The sequence below is a fragment of the Peromyscus leucopus genome, chromosome 17, assembly GCF_004664715.2.
Source record: "Peromyscus leucopus breed LL Stock chromosome 17, UCI_PerLeu_2.1, whole genome shotgun sequence".
In the NCBI taxonomy this organism is placed as follows: Eukaryota; Metazoa; Chordata; class Mammalia; order Rodentia; family Cricetidae; genus Peromyscus; species Peromyscus leucopus.
The window spans coordinates 53,959,786-53,980,789 of NC_051077.1; the positions used below are offsets into that span (position 1 = coordinate 53,959,786).

At 54.8% G+C, this 21,004-nt stretch overlaps 2 protein-coding genes across 4 annotated transcripts; both read right to left on the bottom strand.

The window, feature by feature from the left end:
• Nucleotides 1–2,604: 2,604 nt before the first annotated feature.
• Nucleotides 2,605–7,114, bottom strand: Ccdc194 (coiled-coil domain containing 194). 3 transcript variants are annotated; one of them, XM_037211576.1, is made up of 4 exons: nucleotides 6,721–7,114; nucleotides 5,129–5,225; nucleotides 3,966–4,098; nucleotides 2,605–3,550 (listed from the first exon to the last, which is right to left on the bottom strand). In XM_037211576.1, exons 1-4 carry the CDS (start codon nucleotides 7,045–7,047, stop codon nucleotides 3,403–3,405), a joined length of 705 nt encoding a protein of 234 aa, XP_037067471.1. In that variant the 5' UTR covers nucleotides 7,048–7,114; the 3' UTR covers nucleotides 2,605–3,402. The 3 variants fall into 3 exon arrangements, 1 of the variants encoding a protein (XP_037067471.1); XR_005093067.1 differs by lacking the exons at nucleotides 3,966–4,098; nucleotides 5,129–5,225; nucleotides 6,721–7,114 and adding an exon at nucleotides 3,860–3,888; XR_005093066.1 differs by lacking the exons at nucleotides 3,966–4,098; nucleotides 5,129–5,225; nucleotides 6,721–7,114 and adding an exon at nucleotides 3,799–3,859.
• A 5,585-nt stretch (nucleotides 7,115–12,699) lies between these two features.
• Bst2 (bone marrow stromal cell antigen 2) lies at nucleotides 12,700–16,980 on the bottom strand. The gene is made up of 5 exons (XM_028855950.2): nucleotides 16,566–16,980; nucleotides 15,801–15,876; nucleotides 14,681–14,720; nucleotides 13,179–13,299; nucleotides 12,700–13,001 (listed from the first exon to the last, which is right to left on the bottom strand). The coding sequence occupies exons 1-4, from the start codon at nucleotides 16,863–16,865 to the stop codon at nucleotides 13,197–13,199; spliced, it is 519 nt and encodes a 172-aa protein (XP_028711783.1). The 5' UTR covers nucleotides 16,866–16,980; the 3' UTR covers nucleotides 12,700–13,001; nucleotides 13,179–13,196.
• Between the last annotated feature and the right edge of the window lie 4,024 nt (nucleotides 16,981–21,004).

Here is a 21,004-nt window from a genome sequence, read left to right on the forward strand (position 1 = left end):
GCCTGGGCTACTGTCCTGTCTCAAAACAGTCAGAGGCAGAAGAAAAGCAGGATCGGTGTGGCCTGCGGAGAGGCAGGCGGTCACATGACTCAGTTCTGGCTCACCCTGACCGCCCCGGTGGCTTCTTGTGTCCCCTGCCACAGCCTCCCATTGCCCTCCACGCCCAGACACGGTATTTTCTGATAGTTTTTTTCCAGCAGAGTCTCCCTGTAAGCCTGGTAATTCTCCTGCCTCAGTCTCCAGATTGCTGAGATTACAGGCGGGAGCAATCGCTGGCGGGAGCAATCTCTTGGGATGACAATGTTTGTGGCGGTCGCATGTAGCTCAGGATAGTCTCAAACTTCCTGTGTAGGCAAGGTTGACCCTGACTGAGCTCCTCATCCCGCCCAGTGCCTGCCCCATCATAAAAGGAGTTTCCCAGCTCTCAGGGCGGGGCTAAGGGGATCTCAGACCCCACCTCCGGGCTCTGCAGGCTGCGGCGACCCCTGATGGCAAGAAACGAGATGGCGCCTAGAAACCCCTCCGATCTGATTTCCAACTTACCAAAGGAAAACAAAAAATGTCTTTTTTGAGCTGGGTGACACTTGAGAGGCAGAGGCAGGAGGATCTCTGTGAGTTCCAGTCCAACCTGGTCTACAAATCGAGTTCCAGGACAGCTAGGGCTACACAGAGAAACCCTGCCTTAAAAAAAGAGAGAAAAAAGTGTCTTTTTTCTTCTCTCTTATTGTTAGATACTGTGCCTAGGGCTTCTTACCCACTGCTCCACCACTGAGATACATTCCCAGTCTTTCCCCACATCACATCACATTTCATCATTATTATTATTCCTCTTTTCTGGAGACAGGGTTTCTCTGTGTAGCCCTGGATGTCCTGGAACTCGCTCTGTAGACCAGGGTGGCCTCAAACTCACAGTGATCCACCTGCCTCTGCCTCCCAGTTAAAGGTATGGACCACCACGTCCCACTTCTGTATCACATTTCAAAATATTTTTTATTTTATGTATCCGTGCTCCAACAGCAGAGGCCAGAAGGGGGCGTCGTACTCCCGGAAGCTGGAGTTACAGGCGGGGTGAGCCGCCGGATGTGGGTGCTGGGGACCCATTGTGTCCTCTGCAGGAGCAGCCATTGCTCTTAACCACTGTGCCATCTCTGCACGGCAGAGATAACAATGTATTTACAAACAATTTGAGTTGTGTTTGCTTTTGTCTGAGAATCAGGCTCACTAGATAGACAGTGGACCTGGATCTCAGCGTCCTTGTTCCCAGACTGTGGGTTCCTCTCCAGACTGTGCATTGTGTTCCTGGGATGTATGAAAGACAGGTTTTTGTGTTTGGATTTTTTTTTTTTTTTTTGGCCAGGCTTGGCGGTCCACGCCTTTAATCCCAGCACTTGGGGGGGCAGAGGCAGAAGGATCTCTTGTGAGTTCCAAGACAGCCAGGGCCATAATATAGAGAGATCCTGTCTTAAATGAGTAGATAAATGAGTAAATAAATAAATGGTTTAATTTTTTATTTATTTTGTATATTCTCTGCCTGCATAAATCGGCACACCTATGCATGCAGTACCCAAGTGGGCCAGAGGAGAGTGCTGGATCCCCAGGACTGAGTTCTGGATGTTTGTGAGCTGACGTGGGTGTTGAGAAAGCAACCCAGTGCCTTTGCAAGGGCAGCATGTGCTCTGAGTTGCTGAGGCTGGAGATGTAGACAGGACCGCGCCTGCCTGGTGTGTGCCAAGCTGGGGCGATCTCCAGCACCAGGGAACAGCAAGAAACAAAGAGTAAATTAAGGAATCTGGACAGATGGAGAAAACCCAGAAATGTCTCTCTCAGTCACATTAAATGTGGACAAGCAGTTTCAAGGGAAAATGAGCCAGGCTTGGTGAAGTACGCCAGTAAAGCCATAAAGCCAGTACTCATAGTAGAGGCTGGACGGTGTGTTTCAGGCCAACCTGAGCTACATAGGAAGACGTTGCAGAAAAACTACGTTAAACGTGAATTTTTTTATTATTATTATTATTATTTATTTTACAATACCATTCAGTTCTACATATCAGCCACGGGTTCCCCTCTTCTGTCCCCTCCCACTCCTTCCCCTTCCCCCCAGCCCACCCCCCATTCCCACCTCCTCCAGACCAAGGTCTCCCCCGAGGACTGGGATCGACCTGATAGACTCAGTCCAGGCAGGTCCAGTCCCCTCCTCCCAGACTGAGCCAAGTGTCCCTGCATAAGTCCCAGGATTCAAACAGCCAACTCATGCAATGAGCACAGGACCCGGTACCACTGCCTGGATGCCTCCCAAACAGATCAAGCCAATCAACTGTCTCACCTATTCAGAGGGCCCGATCCAGCCGGGGGCCCCTCAGCCTTTGGTTCATAGTTCATGTGTTTCCATTCATTTGGTTATTTGTCCCTGTGCTTCATCCAACCTTGGTTTCAACAATTCTCGATCATATAAACCCTCCTCCTTCTCACTAATTAGACTCCCAGCGCTCCACCAGGAGCCTACCCGTGGAGGTCTGCATCCAGATTCCTCAGTCCTTGGATGGGTTTATGGCACAGCTATTAGGGTGTTTGGCCATCCCATCACCAGAGCAGGTCAGGCCCGGCTGTCTCTCAACCATTGCCAGCAGTCTTTTGTGGGGGTATCCTTGTGGATTTCTGTGGGCCTCTTTAGCTCTTTGTTAAATGTGAATTTTAAGACTCACAAACAACGTGAAATTAAGCACACATTAGATTGTCGAGCGGGGTGAGGTGGTGCAGGCCTTTAATCCCAGCCCCGGGGGAGGGGGCTATCCGGAGGTCCAGGGCAGCCTAGGCTATATAGCTAGTGTGAGGTCAGCCTGGGCTACATGAGACCCATTTGAAAGGGAAAGAGAGAAAGAAATGAAGACAGAGAGGGAAAGCGGGGGAGGGAGACAGGAGGAGAACTGTGGATCTTCCTAGGATTCTTTTGAGCCCAGAGAGAGCCCCTCCCCCATGTGACGGAGACAGCTCCCCTTTTTACGTCCTGCGCTGTCTTTTCTTGTCTCCTGGGCGTCTCCTCCACAACATGGTCACTTTCTAGGCCCCAGGCATCCTCCTCACCTTGGCTCTGATCCTCATGGCTTCTTAGAATTTGTAAACCTTCCCACTCGAGTTTGCCTCGGTGCTCTGGTGAGTTCTGTGTGCCCCAAAGCCTCTTGACCATGGGCTGAAGGTCCCATCGTGGTTACCAGGGACATCGGGGCCTGAGCAAGCGAGGCGGGTTCCCTATGCGATGATGGTCTAGTCCCGTGTGCTCCGAGAGAGGAGGACTGAGTCCTTCTGTGTGCTGCCACGTGGGCAGTCGTGGGTGGAGAGCTGAGCGTGGACGCCGTGGGTCACGCCTCTCACCCACGCTGTCAGTCCTGGCCCGAGGCTCCCATCCTACTGGGGGTCACGAGGTGGCCTCCGGCAGCCCTTAGTGGGTCCAGACCTCGGGTGGGAGCGGATGCTGGGTTTGGACCTGGATCCTGAGCGGGGGCGGGGGCGGGGTCCTCTGCGCAGGTTGCGGAGCTCGGCTTCCAGGGCGGAACTGCAGAAAGGAGGGGACGGTGAGCGCCTGACGCCCGACACCGTGTCCGTGTGGGGACCCTGCACGGCCCCCTTTCTCTTCCAGACTCTGACACACTAGAGACCCCTCCCCTGCAAGATCCTCCCCGGGCCCCTGACTCTTCCCGTTACCCTTTTCCTGCATCCTTGTATTTCCTCCCTGAGCCCCACATCGATTCCCCCAACTGGCACCTTCAGCCCGGGGACCCCCAGACAACCTATGCCCCTCACCATCCTGAGCTATTTCCAGCTTCTCCCCGCCCGGCCCAGCTGGCCACCCTTCCCTCCCCACCTGCAGAGGCCCGGAGTCCCTAAGCCACGCCTAAAGAATACACTCTGCATCGTCATTGGCCAGCGGCCTTGTCCGTCCGCCGCCCGCGACCCGCCCTTCAACTCACTTGCGCTCCCTCAGCGCCACCTCGCGGCCAACGCAAGCTTCGCCGTCTGCCTCTGCTGCGCCTGCGCGCTGCAGGGCCGCTTCCAGCTGCTGCCTGGACTCCGTGGCTGCTGCCTCCCAGCGCTCCAGGGCTTCTGCGGGGGACAGAAGGACGGAGCGCGCCGTGTGCATGCTCGAATTAAAATGTGCGTGACTAAACTGGGCGGTGGTGGCGCACGCCTGTAATCCCAGCATTCGGGAGGCAGAGGCAGCCGGATCTCTGTGAGTCCGAGGCCAGCCTGGGCTACAGAGTGAGTTCCGGGACAGTCAGGGCTACACAGAGAAGCCCCGTCTCGGAAAAACAAAACAAAACAAAAAGATGGAATGTACATGACTTTCCATCTTCGTCGTCGTTGTCGCTTTAATGCTATTACTGCTTTTGAGACAAGGTCTCATGTAGCCCAGGCTGGCCTCCGATTTACTGAGAGACTGACTCCCAACTCTCAAGTCCTGCCCCCGGAGGGGCTGGAGTAACAAGCATCCACCATCACATACCAACCTTTGCTGTTTGGGGTTTGATTTTGTGTTTGTTTGTTTAAGACTGGGTCTTACCGTGGAGCCCAAGTTGACCTCAAACTCACAGATATCCTCCTGTGTCAGCCTCCGGGTCCTGGGGTGACAGCTGTGCACCACCAGGCCTTGTTTATGCGTGCTGCGGGTGGAGCCCAGGGCTCCAGGCATGCTAGGCAACCTCTCTGCCTCGCCAAGCCACAGACAGACTGGCCGGTCTGTATTATTTTCGAGCCTTTTGCTGGCCTGTTTCTGTTTTCTTGCCCTTATAGGTTGTACTTTTTTTTAATAACAGTTTTATTTTTTTAATGATTTATTTAGTTATTACATATACAGTGTTCTGCCTGCATGTATGCCTGCAGGCCAGAAGAGGGCACCAGATCTCATTACAGATGGTTGGGAGCCACCATGTAGGTGCTGGGAATTGAACCCAGGTCCTCTGGAAGAGCAGCCGGTGCTCTTAACTGCTGAGCCATCTCTCCAGCCCCTCGGTTATACTTTTAATGTCTTTTTAGAGGTTGGCACAGCGATTGCAGCCCCATGACTGCGCGTTTCCAGGGACCTGCCTCCCGCCTCTAACCCCCTCCTCCGGCCTCCCTCCCCCAGTCCACCTACCTGTCAGTTCCCCGTTCTCCAGCCCCATCTGCGCGCCTCGGACTTTGGCCTCATCCACCTCAATCTTCAGGGTCTTCAGCTGGGTCTGGAGCCGGCTCTGCAGACAGCGGTGCGGGAGGGAGAAAGGGAAAGTGAGCAGCTCGGTGAACCCCAGACTCTGCACGGCAGAGAAGGCTCGGTTCTGTGAACTCCTTCTAGGACTTGCCGCCGGCTCAGGCAGATGTGATGGGTGACAGTGCCTGGGTTTCTGAGGCTCACGTTGGTCCCTCATGCAAAACCGACCTGGCTGAGCTGGGCAGGGTCAGAACTCACACCTGAGGACAGGCGCTTTTGACCTCCCTCGCCTCAGGCCCTTCATCTGGGAAGGTGGGAGCACGCAGGGGCCGTCCTGACTTTTCAGTATTGGGATTAGAGCCACGACGTTTTGCACCTCAATCTGGCCTCAAAGCTGTGGTCTTCCTGCCTCAGCTTGCCAGGACATTTAGATTTTTAAAACACAGATGTCAGCTGCACCTGGCAGGATACGCCCATCACCCCAGCGCTTGGGAGGTGGATGGAGAAGGATCAGAAGTTCCAGCCAGGCATGGCCACAGCCTGAGTTCCAGGACATACTGGGCATCTGAGGCAGATCCTGTCTCAAAATTAAAAGTAAAAAGTGGAGCCCCCCCCCCCAGAATCCCCAGTGATGGGCTGGGGGCGTGGTCAGGGGTGGAGCCCCGCCTAGAATTCCCAGTGAGGGCTGGGGGCGTGGTCAGGGGTGGAGCCCCGCCTAGAATCCCCAGTGAGGGCTGGGGGCGTGGTCAGGGTGGAGCCCCGCCTAGAATCCCAGTGAGGGGCTGGGGGCGTGGTCAGGGGTGGAGCCCCGCCTAGAATCCCCAGTGAGGGGCTGGGGGCGTGGCTCAGGGTGGAGCCCCGCCTAGAATCCCCCAGTGAGGGGCTGGGGGCGTGGTCAGGATATAGCCCCAGCCCGGCAGTGGTTAAGTCTTGTGTTTCCAGCACAGGTCAGTGTCCACCAAAATCAGGTGTACAAACTGTGCTGGGTCAGACCTGGAAAGGTCCACAGCCATTGTTTAATAAATGTGAATCGCTGGGTTTGGGAGCTTCCTTTTGTGATGGGGCTTCCCGCACCCAGGCTGCCCTCCACCTCTCCACGCTCCCGAGGAAGAGTTTGAATTCCTGACCTCCCTGCCTCTGCCTCCCTCGTGTGTGACACCATACTGTCACTCCCTTTCGTGAGGCTGTGGGGTCAGGAGAGTTAAGAGTCTGAGGGGGTGGTCCCCGGAAAAGGGAGGTCCGGCTGGTACCACCCCAAGAGGCCAACTTTAGTCTCCTAATTACAGGTGATGTAAGTGTCCCTCTCTCAAAATAAGACGGCTGGAGCCTGGAGTGGGGGTGAGCGGCACGGAGGGTCGGGACAGGGTCTCCCGAAGCTCCGGGGCCCCGTGGCGCCATGGGTCAGAAGTTAGGCTCCAAGAGGACTGGCATTTTAGAAGACAGGAGAAGCCACGGCGGTTTGGAGAGTCGGGGACACTGAGGCCCCAGCGACCGGCAAGCGGGGTCTCTGCCGATCTCTGGCTCTCCCCTGCCCCTACCTGGCGGTCCTTGCAGGCTTTGAGCGCCGCCTCCAGCTCCCTCCGGCCGCCCTCGGCGCGCTGCAGCTGCCCGGCCAGGCTCTCCCGGCGCTGCTCGGCCTCGGCCAGCCGCCGCCGCAGTTCTTCGACCTCGGGCGCCGAGTCTGGGGGCCACACCGTGGCGTTCACCTGCTCGGGCTCAGGGCAGCGGGGGCCCCGGGCCGTCGAGGCCGCTAGGTTCCAGGCCACCAGCGCCCCTCCGGCCGCGGCTGCCGCCAGAAACACCGCAGCCCCGCACAGGGCCAGCAGTCGCCACGCGCGCCCCGGCTCCGGGCCCGGCTCTGCCATCCCACCGTGGCTCTGACCCCACACGGGCCACCAGCACTTAATTGGCACCCTGGGGTTCCGGGGACACCCACGGTCCCGCCCCGCCCGGCGGCGGCTTCCCGAGGGCTGGGGAGGGGTGCACAGGACCAGTCAGCTCTGAGCACTCTAGGAAAGACCGAGAGCCTTTTCACCAGGCCCTTCTGAGCCTCGGTTTCCCCCGAACTCAGTAACTGATGAGAGTCAGGAGCCCACGGAGGGTGGGGGTGGGGGGACTCAAAAGACCAAATATGGTTAGGAAGCTCCGTAGTGTCAGGTGAGCACATTCTGTTAATGGGGAAACTGAGGCTGGAAGATGGGAGGGGGTCTCCACGCTGGCTGTGCTCGGACCCATGTGGACAATCTTTCCATGAGAGTGGGGTTCAAGGTTCTTTTTTTTTTTTTTTTTTTTGGTTTTTCGAGACAGGGTTTCTCTGTGTAGCTTTGGAGCCTGTCCTGGAACTCACTTGATAGTCCAGGCTGGCCTCGAACTCACAGAGATCCGCCTGGCTCTGCCTCCCAAGTGCTGGGATTAAAGGCGTGTGCCACCACCGCCCGGCTTCAAGGTTCTTACAAAAAGATTTTTTTTATGTTTTTATTACATTTTATGTATTTGTGTGCGCACCGGAGGAATGCAGGGGCTGTCCAGTCACAGGTCGGCTCGTCTCTCTTTCAGGTCCGGGGCACCTAAGGTCGTCAGACGCCCAGGTTCCTGCCTGCACTTTACCAGAGTCTCCTTCCTGGCTGCCCCCCACATTCCAGCTGAGCCCCTAACATCTACCCTGTTATCACACAGGCCGGGCACACAGCAGGGGCACACTAAGTGTGAGCTGAGGATGACTCTGGTGCACTCTAAGTGTGAGCTGAGGATGACTCTGGTGCACTCTAAGTGTGAGCTGAGGATGACTCTGGTGCACTCTAAGTGTGAGCTGAGGATGACTCTGGTGCACACTAAGTGTGAGCTGAGGATGACTCTGGTGCACACTAAGTGTGAGCTGAGGATGACTCTGGTGCACACTAAGTGTGAGCTGAGGATGATCTAGGTGTGCCCCTCCTTCAGTTCGTGAAATGGACGTTGTTTGCAGTCTCACACACCTGTCGGCCCAGAGGGGGGGGAAGTGGGATGATGGAGTAAGAGGCTAGCCTGGGCTACAAGAGACCTGGGGCTGAAGGTTTAACCCCAATTAGAATATAAATAAAATACATTTACAATAAACTCAAAGGCATTAAGCCAGGATCTGTGGCCCAAGCCTCTGATCCCAGCACTCAGGCAGAGGCAGGAGGATCGCTATGAGTTTGAGGCCAGCCCGGTCTGAAAACAAAAACAACAAAATGAAAGATATTGAGTTCATAGAAATACGGAATTAAGCTGGGAGACTCTGGCCCGGATTTAACTCAATCGCTTCTGTCAGGCAGCCCCCAGGCGGCTCCTTCACCCAGACAGGAAGGTCAGGACCCAGCAGACCAAGCCGAATCCCCAAGAAGTGGGAAGAGCCAAACACGTGATGAAATGACAGCGACCAGTGTCGAGGTGACACCTGGGGAAGGTCGCCACTCTCCAGCTGAAAATGCACGTGGGCGTGGCTGCCTCTGGTCAGCGGCCTCCGGGGGAAGCCAGTCCAGTCAGTGACGAACTGAGTCTTTCTGTGCTTGGATGGAATTTCCGCTGGGTTGAACAATTCTATTTACATCACAACAAAAAAGATGAGATTTAAAGAGAAAGGGGAAGGAAAGATAAATAAGGAGAGAAGAAGGGGAAAGGATGGAAAAAAGGAGAAATGAAAAAGAATAAAAAAATCTGAAGAAAGGAAAATAAAGATGAGAAGAGAAATGAAAATCAAGTCAGGCCCAGAGAGGTTGTACCGCAAACCAGGAACCCAGAGCACAGCCTGGCTTCCTCTGGAGTCCCCAGCCCAGCCCTCTGCCGAGTCGGGCACAGGTTTGAGGTCCAGACTCGGGGTAAAAGGGACCAAATGTCAGGGTTTGTCCTCCTATGTAGGTTGGCAAGCGGCCTTCGCCAGCCCTCTCGGCACTGAGGAGCTGGGGGTGGAAGCCATGCACGGGGACATTCCAGGAACCCAGGAGGACAGAGGTCACAGCTGGAGAGGTTGCTCCATGCCCAGGGGAGGCCTCACCGCCGGGTCAGCCGGGGCTCCCATGCAAGCCCAGCGCTTCCCCAGACCCGTGTGTGTGTGTGTGTGTGTGTGTGTGTGTGTGTGTGTGTGTGTGTGTCTGTCTGTCTGTCTGTCTGTCTGTCTGTGTCAGTGTGTGAGTGTCTGTCTGTCTGTCTGTGTCAGTGTGTCTGTCTGTCTGTCTGTGTCAGTGTGTGTGTCTGTCTGTCTGTGTCAGTGTGTGTGTGTGTGTGTGTCTGTCAGTGTGTCTGTCTGTGTCAGTGTGTCTGTCTGTCTGTCTGTGTCAGTGTGTCTGTGTCAGTGTGTGTGTGTCTGTCTGTCTGTGCCTGTGTGTCTGTGTATCTGTCTGTGTCTGTGCATGTGTGTGTCTGTCTGTCTGTGTCTGTCTGTCTGTGTCCACTGCACCGCTGTCTCCTTCCTCTCCTCTAACTCCTCCATAGCCTCGAGGGTCCAGTGTGAAGGAGACAGTGACCCAAGTAGATGAAAAAGTCCCGCCCTCCCCTTCCCTAGCCAATCAGACACAGGAAATTTTCACAGAAAACAGGAAAGGAGGGAGGGAGCAGCAGGCAGCGAACAGGTCAGGGCTTCTGGAAAATGTCTGCAAGGGAGGGGCAGCCACCCAATGAAGCCTGGTCCCCCACTTCTACTGTTCCAAAATTCACCCCAAGAAATCTGATTGTATTAGCCTAAGTTACACAGCAATGGATGACGCGGGGTGATGAACGGTCTGCAGTGTGTGGGGACCTGTCCAGCATAGATGATGACCCTGCCTGCTCCCCTCCTAAAGTCACAGTCAACAGCCCACAAGCTGGGTGTCGGCCTCAGAGGACCGTCCAAGACCACCAGAGAAGGGACAGCTCTAAGTACCCCCAATGAGGGCTGGGGGCGTGGTCAGGGTGGAGCCTAGAATCCCCAGTGAGGGGCTGGGGGCGTGGCTCAGGGTGGAGCCCCGCCTAGAATCCCCAGTGAGGGGCTGGGGGCGTGGTCAGGGGTGGAGCCCCGCCTAGAATCCCCAGTGAGGGGCTGGGGGCGTGGTCAGGGTGGAGCCCCGCCTAGAATCCCCAGTGAGGGCTGGGGGCGTGGCTCAGGGTGGAGCCCCGCCTAGAATCCCCAGTGAGGGGCTGGGGGCGTGGTCAGGGGTGGAGCCCCGCCTAGAATCCCCAGTGAGGGGCTGGGGGCGTGGCTCAGGGTGGAGCCCCGCCTAGAATCCCCAGTGAGGGGCTGGGGGCGTGGTCAGGGTGGAGCCCCGCCTAGAATCCCCCAGTGAGGGGGCTGGGGGCGTGGCTCAGGGATCAGGATTTGGGTTTGGTTTCCAGAACACACACACACACACACACACACACACACACACACACACACACACACACAGCAGGGTTGAGCAAGACCTCAGGTGTGAGGGTTTAGAAGAGCTTGCACAATCTGCCCGACACGGGAAAGGGCATGGTCACCAACTGTTTACCGAGGCAAGGACAATGATGTGAGGCAAACAAGAATCAAGGCACAAAGGGATTACAGGTGCCTGTGAGGGTCATTTGGGGGTCCCCAGGGGAGCCCTGTCTCCAGTGGGTACTGTGGGGTCAAGGGAACAAGACTGTGAACCTCAGTGTCACAGGCAGGAAATGGCAGGGACAATAGCTGAGTCCCAGGAGGATGTGGAGGAAGGAAGAGATATCCCGGGGCGGAGGGTAGGGGTAATCAGAGCTAGGCACTGGAGACTGAGAGAGAGATGGAAACTGGGGGACAGTAGTCCTCAAGAAGGCTTAACTGGCCGGGCGGTGGTGGCGCACGCCTTTAATCCCAGCACTTTGGAGGCAGAGGCAGGTGGATCTCTGTCAGTTTGAGGCCAGCCTGGTGTACAGAGTCCCAGGACAGCCAGGGATACACAGAGAAACCCTCTCTCAAACACACACACACACACACACACACACACACACACACACACACGCAGAAGGCGGCTTAACTGAGTGTAAACTGGTGTAAATTCCATGATGTTTGTTCTTGGTTGTCAACTTGACGACATCTGGAATTAACTAAAACCCAAGGGACTGGGCATGGCTGTGAGGACGGACTAAATCATTTGCAGCGGGAAGACCCACTGCTGATCCAGGTCTTCTGAGGTGGGAAGAGCCCCTGCAGTCTGGGCCACGCCCTCTGCTGGCAGCCTAGGTAAAGGGCTCTGCCTCCTCGCCCTCGCTCTAATGAGCAAGTCCGTTCCTTCACCGCCATCAGAGCCTACTCTCCAGGACAAACCCCTGCCGCCCAGAGCTCACTGCGGGAGACAGAGGAGCATGGAGAGTCATTCTGGCCTCAGCCAGTAGGTGAGAGCCGTAGTCCTGAACACCACCCTCTGTACCCACTGAATGAGGCCGCCGAGTGGGCGGGTGGACAGGTGTGGTCAGTAATCATGTGTCCACCTCAGCTTGCAGGGTGGCCCCCGACAGTGGGTGATACAAGCCAGAAATATATACAAAGTAGGATTTCAGCTGATTATGACAAAGCCAATACCTGGAAGAGGGCAAGGGCCTTCCAGAGGTCAAGCTGAGGCACAGCTAGAACTCCCAGTTCAAGCCTCCCTGTAACTATCGCCATTGGCAGCGTCCGTCCAGGTCCATCCCCAGACGGAGGAAGTACCTTATCAGAGATATCTCTGTACTCTCTAAGAACAGACTTAAGCATCCCAGGCCAAACGAAACACTTGTCTCCTAGGTCAGGCGGATAGCTTTATTTCTTGTGCAATTTAGGGTGAGAGCCTCCTTTCTCACAGCCTTACTAATAGACCCCTAACTTCTTTCCTAACCACTTCTAGGAATGTGGACTGAGCACACAGATCCCCTTCTTGATATACTAACCAGGCATTAGCTCTCTGTTGACCTCCTCCTTTACCTCTCCTTTCAGGTTGTAAAAGAAAGCCTGGTGGTCACTGCCTGAGGAAAGTTCTTACCTGCCTTTATGACCCCTAAGAATTCAAGCCTGGTGACTTTGCTCGGCCAGAGGATGCTATTGCTTGGGTTTATAACTTGGGTTTATAAGGGAACACCTCAGAGACTTGAGAGGCTTTAGAGGTCTAAGGAGACAGCGAGGAAGAGAGGAGTGGAGACCTTGAGGACGGGGAACTGAGAGGGATATGGAGGATTTCGACCAGAGAGAACGTGTGGGCAAGATGGAAGATGAAGAAGAGTCAGATGGGAAAGTACTAGATGGGTAAGAACTAGATGAAAAGGACCTAGATGAGGCAGAAATTAAGACCAGAGAATTAAGATAGAACCTAGAGGGGACAGCAGATAAAGGCAGGGAGAAATCGGGCGAGAGAAGAGCGAGGCTTGAGTACAGAGCTATAGCTGTGTAGATAAGATTTTATCCCAGAGGAATAACGTAGACAGACAAAGAGCTCGTTGTGCTGAGATTCTTTTTCCTGAAAATAGTCCTCGCCGTTCGTAGTTTCTTTCCTGAGCCCCTGGGAAGGATATTATTAAGGCTGGCCCTTTAATAATATACAAGAGGTGGGAAGCAGGGCAGGAAAGCAGGGACCCAGGGACACTAGCAACTTAGAAGCAAGTTTTCTTTCCAAATTATTATTCGGAACTCAAAAACATTAGAACTAAGAAATTCCTCCCCAGTAACCATGAAAACAAAAAAAGGAGGTGCACCCCTCACCCTCCCCGGTCACAAGTCGGGGAGGGAGGTACAATCCAGGCTCCACTCAGTGGCGTCTGCGTCCTCGGAGCTGCCACGATGCCTCCAGAGCCACCGTGGTCCTCAGCGACTTCAAACAGGTGCAGCCGCATCTGTGTCAAAACAGGCTGTAGCCTAAAGAGAGGAGAGACCCAGTCAACTGATAACTGCCACCCGATCCGCCCACCGCAGGGCCATGACCCCCTCCCTGAGCTGGCTCCTCTCTTGGCCCAAGTATAACTCACCTACACAATGTCTCCCTCGCCCCCAGATGTCCGAGGTCTCACAACCTCCCCGGACCCAGTTCCTCACCTACTAAGCATTGGATCCTCAAAAGAGCAGAATCAGCATCACTGCGAACATCAGTAGGCTGGAGAGCATCACGGGGCTGGCAGAGTTCTTCTGCGATGTTCTAGAAGCTTCCTCAGCGGTCCTGGGTGGAGAGGGGATGGCTCAGGCAGAGGTCACCTGACTCCTGATGACCTGCCTCCTTTTAAAATGTTTCTGTGCAGGTTTGAAATTGGGGGAAGTCTAGGCAGGGCTCTACCCTAAGCAACGCCCCCGCCCCTCACAGGGGGATTCTAGACTGGGATTCTCCCAGCCCTATTCTTAGTATTTCAAAGTCACATTTTCTTTCCTTAGACTTTATTTTTATTCTTTTAAAATTTTATTATATTTTATTTAGTGTGTGTACAGGTGCATGTGTGATGTGTATGCATGAGGACTCACATACCATGGCACATGTGTGGAGTCAGAGGCATGTGTGGGTTCTGAGATCAAACACAGGTTGACAGGTTTGTGCTGCAGGTGATTCATCCACTGAATCCCCTCACCTGCCCTGATTTTATTAACTGTGCGTGTGTGTGTGCGCGCGCGCGTGCGTGCGTGCGTGCGTGTGAATTCAGTGCCCTCAGAGTCCAGAGGTGTGGAGCTCATGGAGCTGGAGTTATGGGTGGTTGTGACCAGTGTCCTGCCGGGTTGCTGGGACCAGCACCAGGTTCTCTGCAAGAGCAGCCAGTGTCTTAGCATTGAGACTTTGCTGGAGACCTCGCTAGTTGCTCACTCAGGTCGACCTGGACTCAGGCTCCTCTTTCCTCCTCTCCCGTGGGATCTCAGGCCCTTGTCACCAAGCTGAGGCTCCTAGGCTGCCCCACCCACCACATTCCTGAGGAAGGGAGCTGGGATTGGTCACCTATGGCAGTGGTCTAGGGATGCTTTCCCTCTGAGGCTTTTTGTTTTGTTTGCCCAGACACAGTTTCTCTGTGTCGTCCTGGCTGTCCGGGAACTCGCTCTGTAGACCAGGCTGTGCTCGAACTCACAGAGTTCGAACTCACCTGCCTCTGCCTCCCTCCCAAGTGCTGGGATTAAAGGTGTGCGCCATGTGCCTGGCTCCACCTGATTTTTATTAATTGTTATTATTACTATTTTGGCAGTGAACTTTGGGACGGAAGGCTACAGTTTTGCCTGCATACCCTCTTCCTCTTCCAGGAGAGACAGGGTCTCTCCCTGAACATGAAGCTTACTGCCTGGGCGCATCCGGCTGGCCGGTGAGCCCCATGATATTTCTGCCTGTTTCCCGGTACCGGAGCTACGAACATAATAATTACAGCCAGTTTTTAAGTGGGTACTGGGGATTCGAACTCAGGTCCTTAAACTAGCGTTGCAAGCTCTCCTCACTAAGCCTTCTTCACAGCTCAGACCTGAGCTATAGATTGTGTGAGCCAAGTGGGTTCCCGGTCTTGAGGAAGGAAGTGGAGAGTGGCGGGGGTGGGGGTGAGGGGGGCGGAGGCAGGGGCGGGGGCTGTGTCTCTAACCTCAGCTTCTCCAGCTCCTGGTTCAACGTCATGACCTTGCCTGCAGGGACACAGAGGGCCAGTCAGTGAGGGGAAGGCAGGGAGAGGGGGGCGGGGACAGGGGACTACCCCAAAGTAATGTCTGACACCAAGGCCAGACATCAGCCAAGGCCGGTGGGGGGCGGGGGTGGGGAGGGGGGTAGGGAGCGCCGAAGGGAGAGGGAGATCAAGGCAAGGGCCAAGCAAGATGAAGGCAAGATCAAGGAAAGCCCTTCTACGGGCTGTCCAGGAGCAGCGAGATCTCTTGGACCCTCCAGCACTGCAGCCCCACCCTCCCGACAGGGTGCTTCCCTCGGCCCATTTCCACTCCCCAGCCTTGGCTCTTCCACCCTGGGGTTCGGTTTGTCCCCTCACTCTGGGCCACCACCTCTCCCCAAGTCCCGATCTGGAGTCCCTCTTAGTTCCTTCTCAGCCCGCCCAGCCCTTCCCCTGCCCCTGCCCCCCACCCCAGCCCTTCCCCTGCCCCTGCACCCCTCACCCCAGCCCTGCCCCCTGCACTCCACGCCCCAGCCCTTCCCCTGCCCCTGCACCCCCCCAGCCCTTCCCCTGCACCCCCCCCCCGCCCCAGCCCTTCCCCTGCACCCCCCACACCCCAGCCCTTCCCCTGCTCCTGCCCTTCCCCTGCCCCCCTGCACTCCCCCACCCCAGCCCTGCCCCTGCCCCCTGCCCCCCCTCACCCCAGCCCTTCCCCTGCTCCTGCCCTTCCCCTGCCCCCTGCACTCCCCCACCCCAGCCCTGCCCCTGCCCCTGCCCCCTGCCCCCCCTCACCCCAGCCCTTCCCCTGCCCTTCCCCTCCCCCCGCACTCCCCCGCCCCAGCCCTTCCCCTGCCCCTGTACCCCCCACCCCAGCCCTTCCCCTGCACTCCCATGCCCCAGCCCTTCCCTGCCCCTGCACCCCCCACCCCAGCCCTTCCCCTGCCCCCTGCACTCCCCCACCCCAGCCCTGCCCCTGCCCCCCCTGCACTCCCCGCCCCAGCCCTTCCCCTGCCCCCCCTGCATTCCCCGCCCCAGCCCTGCCCCTGCACTCCCCCGCCCCAGCCCTGCCCCTGCCCCCGCACCCCCCGACCCCACCCCTTCTCACTCTCAAGCTCCTGGATGCGGGCCTGCTGCTCCCGGACCTGGGACCCCTGCTTCTCCAGGGAATCCTGAAGGGTCACCTGAGTCAGAGAAGCGGCAGAAACACGGGTTGGCTGTTGTCTTGGTCCCTAGACACTTTCAGGCCAAGTCATCAGAGGACCTCCTGACCCGAACAAGCGCCCTTTCAGGTTCCCCCTCGGTACCCACCAGTCCTGGCAACAAACGCGCCGTCTCCAAAACGGCACAGTTTCAAGCCCCCACTTCCCCACGGAAATTTGAAAGCTCTTCATGGCTAGAACCTACTAGAAAGTTCCAGATGTTCTGCGGCTCACACAGATTTAGCAAGTCCTCCCCAAACACAACAACGACACTTCCCAGTCAAGGTCTCTAAGAGACACATTCAAAGTTTCAGTATTTGCAGGTGGTGGCGCGCGCCTTTAGTCCCAGCCCTCGGGAGGCAGAGGCGGGGAACTCTATGCATTCGAGGGCAGCCTGGTCTACAGAGTGACTCCCAGGGTAGCCTGAGCTATGTAGCGAGACCCTGACTCCTCAAAAAATAAAGAAGTTCCGATCATCAGGGCCGAGTGGAGTCCCCGGAGAAGCCCCGGCGCTGTCCCGTCTCCAACTCCATCACCCTCCGCAAAGCAGTCCCGGGAGGGAGGATGCTGAGGTCCCCGGTTTCGGAGCTGTGGGGAGTGGGAGACCCCGGCCAAGGTCCTCAGCCGCGGGGTGGGGCGGGGCGGGGGCCTGGGACGGCTCCCGGCCTTACCACGGTGCGGTTGCAGGTGTTGGCCTGCGTCTCCGCCTGCAGCAGGCCGTCCTGGGCGCGGGTGAGCTGGCGCTGCAGCAGGTGCGTGATGTTCCGGCACTCATCCTGCGCCCGCAGCCCGTCCCTGCAGGCCTCGCCGTTCGCCCTGACGGCGAAGTAGATCAGCAGGGTGACCAAGGCCGCCTGGAACAGGACCGCCAAGGCCGCGGCCACCAGGCACCGCGGGCGGAGACCCCGGCCCTGCTCCTGCCATTTCTCGTCCATGGGCGCCGGCAGGTAGTGGTAGAAAGTGGGTGCCATGTGGTTTGTAGAGCCCGGAGCCCGGCGCTGGAACCCTCTCCGGGCCACGCCCCTCAGCCTGTCCGGCTTGCAGCCAATGGCAACTTCCAGAGTACCTGGGGGCAGTCCCCGAGCAGCCGAGGTGCTTCCAGCAAGTAAAAGATAGCCTTTCGGTTTCATTTCTCTGGAAAGGGAGGAATTAATTAGGCTTTGTGGAATTCTCCTGAAAGAAAAAGAAACTTCTGGAACTCAACTCAAATTCTTGACCCTCCCTGTCCAGTAACCGGATGCCGGGCGCTTGTGGGCTTGGGACTCATCTGAACCATGGCTATCCACAGTAGTTGTTGGTTTGGTCTCTGGGTAGTGTTGGGAGCAGTCCAGCCTAGACTCGGATCAGCACATGACCACCTGTCCCACGGGTTTCCTGGGGGCAAGGCACCTGTGGAAACGGACTCTTACTTGGCAAGGACCAGTAGTCCACGGGAGAGTGAAGGAATTTGCAAAATTCATGCAGCTTGCAGGCTTTTTTCTCTCTCATTATATTGGTGATTCTTTGGGTGGTTTTTAGTTTTATTTGTCAGTCACACATGCAACAGCTGTAATTTTCCCTGGAAATTCTGCTCTTTCTCAAATATTTCCCAAGATTCAGCAGGGGGTTAATGCTTCTTAAATTGAAAGACCCCCACTCCATTATGAGGACATGGGGCGTTGGGCCAATAAAATGCCCCCCCCCCTGTCCCAATAACTTAGCCTAAGAAACGCCATTCTGAAGGAATCAGAAAAACAGGAGTTCACAGCTGTGGCTGGCCAGCCACCCGGCCTTGAGAGAGATAACTATGGCCAGCCATCCGGCCTTGAGAGAGAGATAACTGTGGTCAGCGGCCTTGGGAGAAAAACAGTTGAGTCAAATCAGGATATTTTATGGCTGGCCCCCTGGCCTTGAGGAATAAGCAGCTGGGCTGGAAAAACACCCACTATACCCTGGGCAAGGCCAAGTCAGCCACACGTCAAACTTCTGAGAATTAAAGAACACGACCCCAAGTTCACCCTGGCCTTCTTTGAAACAACCAATAAGAGCCCTGTAACTATGACTCTCGCTTCTGTAACCACGCCTCTGCCCCTGGGATCCTATAAAAAGTCCCCTTTGCCCTAGGAAGGGGCGCAAGTCCTCCGAGAGACTTAGCCCCGGGTACCTGTGTATCTAATAAACCCTCTTGCTGTTTGCATCTGATCTGTGGTTTCTGTGTGTTCCTTGGGTTTGGGGTCTCTCCTGAAGGAAGATCTCCCCTGGGGGTCTTTCAAAATCTTTTATCTGGAATTGCTAATTACAACTCCCAATCCTGGGAACTTTTCTGACTCAATGGAGACAGTTAGGTACATATGAGAACACAACACTTGGAACATTAACCATGTCTCACAGTTCGGGAAAGGAGAGCAGGGCATGCATACACAGACTAGGGAGAAAGCCTCGGGAAAACACATGGTGCCAACTGTTGAGAGTAAGTTCCCTGGACACCAAGCATAGAATCATTGGTAGGATCTGGTGTGCTCTAAGAGGAAAAAATACACTGGAAAATGTGGGATGGATGGACCTATCCTTCCCGTACATAGGAGCTTATATTGGTGGAAGAAGTATGGCACAGCGGCATGGGACAAGGGTGCTTTTTCAAGGTCTGCCTTTTACAGAGAGATTGAGACATGGGACCCTCTTGTAGAAAAGGGAACTGTATAAAAATATATCTTGAAAGGATTGTCTGTGTTTGAATATTGTTTCCCTTACAGCATTGTGCCCATGTCTATTACTTTCTAACTTTGTAACCACAAGTAGCTGCCAGCTGACGTAAGTGCTGTGAGAGCAGGATGTGTCTGGCTGGATACTTAGTTAAGCCTGACAAATGCTGAACTCTGTGTATAGAATAAGGTTATGCACGGGCGGGAAGGTGTATTTGGGGAAGCATAAAGGGGAACAATGGGGGCTTTCATAATGATCACGATGGATTCCTTAAATTAGTATGTATTTTCTTCTTTAATTATTTATTTTTATTTTATGTGCATTGATGTTTTGCCTTTGTGTGTGTCTGTGTGAGGGTGTCTGGTCCTCTGGAACAGGAGTTACAGAGAGTTGTGAGCTGCCATGTGGGTGCTTGGATTTGAACCCAGGTCCTCTGGAAGAGCAGTCAGTGCTCTTAATCTGACTCTTAATCTCTCCAGCCTGTGATGTATTTCTTTTCTTTCTTTCTTTCTTTCTTTCTTTCTTTTTTTTTTTTTTTTTTTTTTTTTTTTTTTTTTTTTTTTTTTTTTTTTTTGGTGTTTCGAGACAGGGTTTCTCTGTGTAGCTTTGTGCCTTTCCTGGAACTCACTTGGTAGCCCAGGCTGGCCTCGAACTCACAGAGATCCGCCTGGCTCTGCCTCCCGAGTGCTGGGATTAAAGGCATGCGCCACCACTGCCCGGCTGTGATGTATTTCTTAAAGTCAAAAACAGAAGCCAATAATAGAGCTCTTCATGTAACCCTGGTAAGAAGACAGCTTGAGCTATTCGGGGCTACTGGAGTGCAATCCACTTGATGGTCAGAAGTTTTCCTTGCACTGACACCCCTTCCCATCTCAGGACCTGAGAGGCTGGACCCTGGCAGGATAGGGAAACTGAGGCTGCAAGGTTGAGTTGTGAACTGAAGGGCAAAGGCCAGGGTTTGTGGCCAGCGTCTCAGTGGTGACCTTTGTGTCCCCTTGATCCGTGGAAGGGCCATGGGTCTATGGAACATCTGTCCTAGAGGATGACCTGCCACCTGCAGGAAACCACGGCAGGCCAGGCAGGGGAGGCCCACGCTGTGCCTCCCCACATGGCCCTGGCCAGCAAGCAGGCTCTTGTCCTGCCACCAGGGGCATCCTGACAGGGACACCTGCCACCCACGTTACAGCAAGCTTTCTGTGAATGGGAATGGGAAGGACCGTCTTTTCTAGAGAGACCCTGAGGAGACAGAAGTGTTTCGGTATGCAGTAGGCACTCAATGGTGGTCCTGCAGTGGCTGGTGGGGGAAGACAGACACACAGATTGCTGCAAGCCATAAGAATATGTTATAGAGATTCAGCTGGGGCTGGAGAGATGGCTCAGCCGTTAAAGGCTAGGCTCACAACCAAAAATATAATTCAGCTGTATATAATAGAGCTAGACCTAGAAAGGTCAAGGAATCTTTCTAGAGGGAAGCCATTTATCAGGAAATATTTGGTGTTATTCAGCTTTTAATATGTCAGCTGTCTTCTGCTATGAATTTCTTATGCAATCATATACTACTAGGTCATATGGCAAACAGTTGAGCTTCTCAGACCTACAGCTGATCTACGAGGTAACACCCCTACAGACCTAGGAGACAGGTGGACTGAAGATGCATAGCTTTGTTTCTTGTGCAAATGAAGCTCAGACCATTGCTTTCCTTCAGGCCTAGTGGCATTGCAGAGCTGTTCACTCAAGACAATAGGGCTTTTTGCAGAACCAGGTGCAGTTAAGACTGGAGGTGCTGGTTGGAGCAAGCAGAGTGGCCGGAGAGAAGAGAACAAGGCAGAGTTTCTGTGGATGAGAAGGCAAACTGGCTCGGGCCGAGGAGTAAGGAGCAAGAAAAAGTTCTGCAGACTGTAGGTGGGTTTGAATCAGCTCAGGAGAGGAGAAGAGGAAGGAAAGATGGAGGATGAAGGAACAGAGGATGAAGATGAGATCGAGAGCGGAAGAGCTTAGTTATTACTAGGGCTTGAGAGGACAGAAACAGAAGGGACAGAGAACTGAGAGTCAGGATGGAACTGACGCTGTGTAGATAGAAGTTTGTTATAGAGAAATAAAGTAAACGGACGTAAGAAACTGGTGTGCATAGATTCTTTTTTTAAAAGAAGAATATTTGTTTGTTTGTTTGTTTATTATGTATACAGTGGTCTGTCTGCATGTGTCCCTGCAGACCCAAAGAGGGCACCAGATCTCATTGCAGATGGTTGTGAGCCACCATGTGGTTGCTGGGAATTGAACTCAGGACCTCAGGAAGAACAGTCGCTGCTGCTAACCTCTGAGCCATCTCTCCAGCCCTACATAGATTCTTTTCCCTCAGATAACCCCACGCCGGATGTAGTGTCTTCCCAGGACTCTGAGAAGGATTTTCTCAAGGCAGGCCCCTGGG

Coding starts and splice junctions, on each gene's coding strand:
- Ccdc194 (XM_037211576.1), bottom strand. CDS start 7,047: ATGGCAGAGCCGGGCCCGGAGCCGGGGCGCGCGTGGCGACTGCTGGCC. Junction 5,226..6,720: donor AAGCCTGCAAGGACCGCCAG/GTAGGGGCAGGG, acceptor CGCTGTCTGCAG/AGCCGGCTCCAGACCCAGCT. Junction 3,551..3,965: donor GTGGCGCTGAGGGAGCGCAA/GTGAGTTGAAGG, acceptor TCCTTTCTGCAG/TTCCGCCCTGGAAGCCGAGC.
- Bst2 (XM_028855950.2), bottom strand. CDS start 16,865: ATGGCACCCACTTTCTACCACTACCTGCCGGCGCCCATGGACGAGAAA. Junction 15,877..16,565: donor ACACCTGCAACCGCACCGTG/GTAAGGCCGGGA, acceptor TCTCTGACTCAG/GTGACCCTTCAGGATTCCCT. Junction 14,721..15,800: donor CCGCATCCAGGAGCTTGAGA/GTGAGAAGGGGT, acceptor GTGTCCCTGCAG/GCAAGGTCATGACGTTGAAC.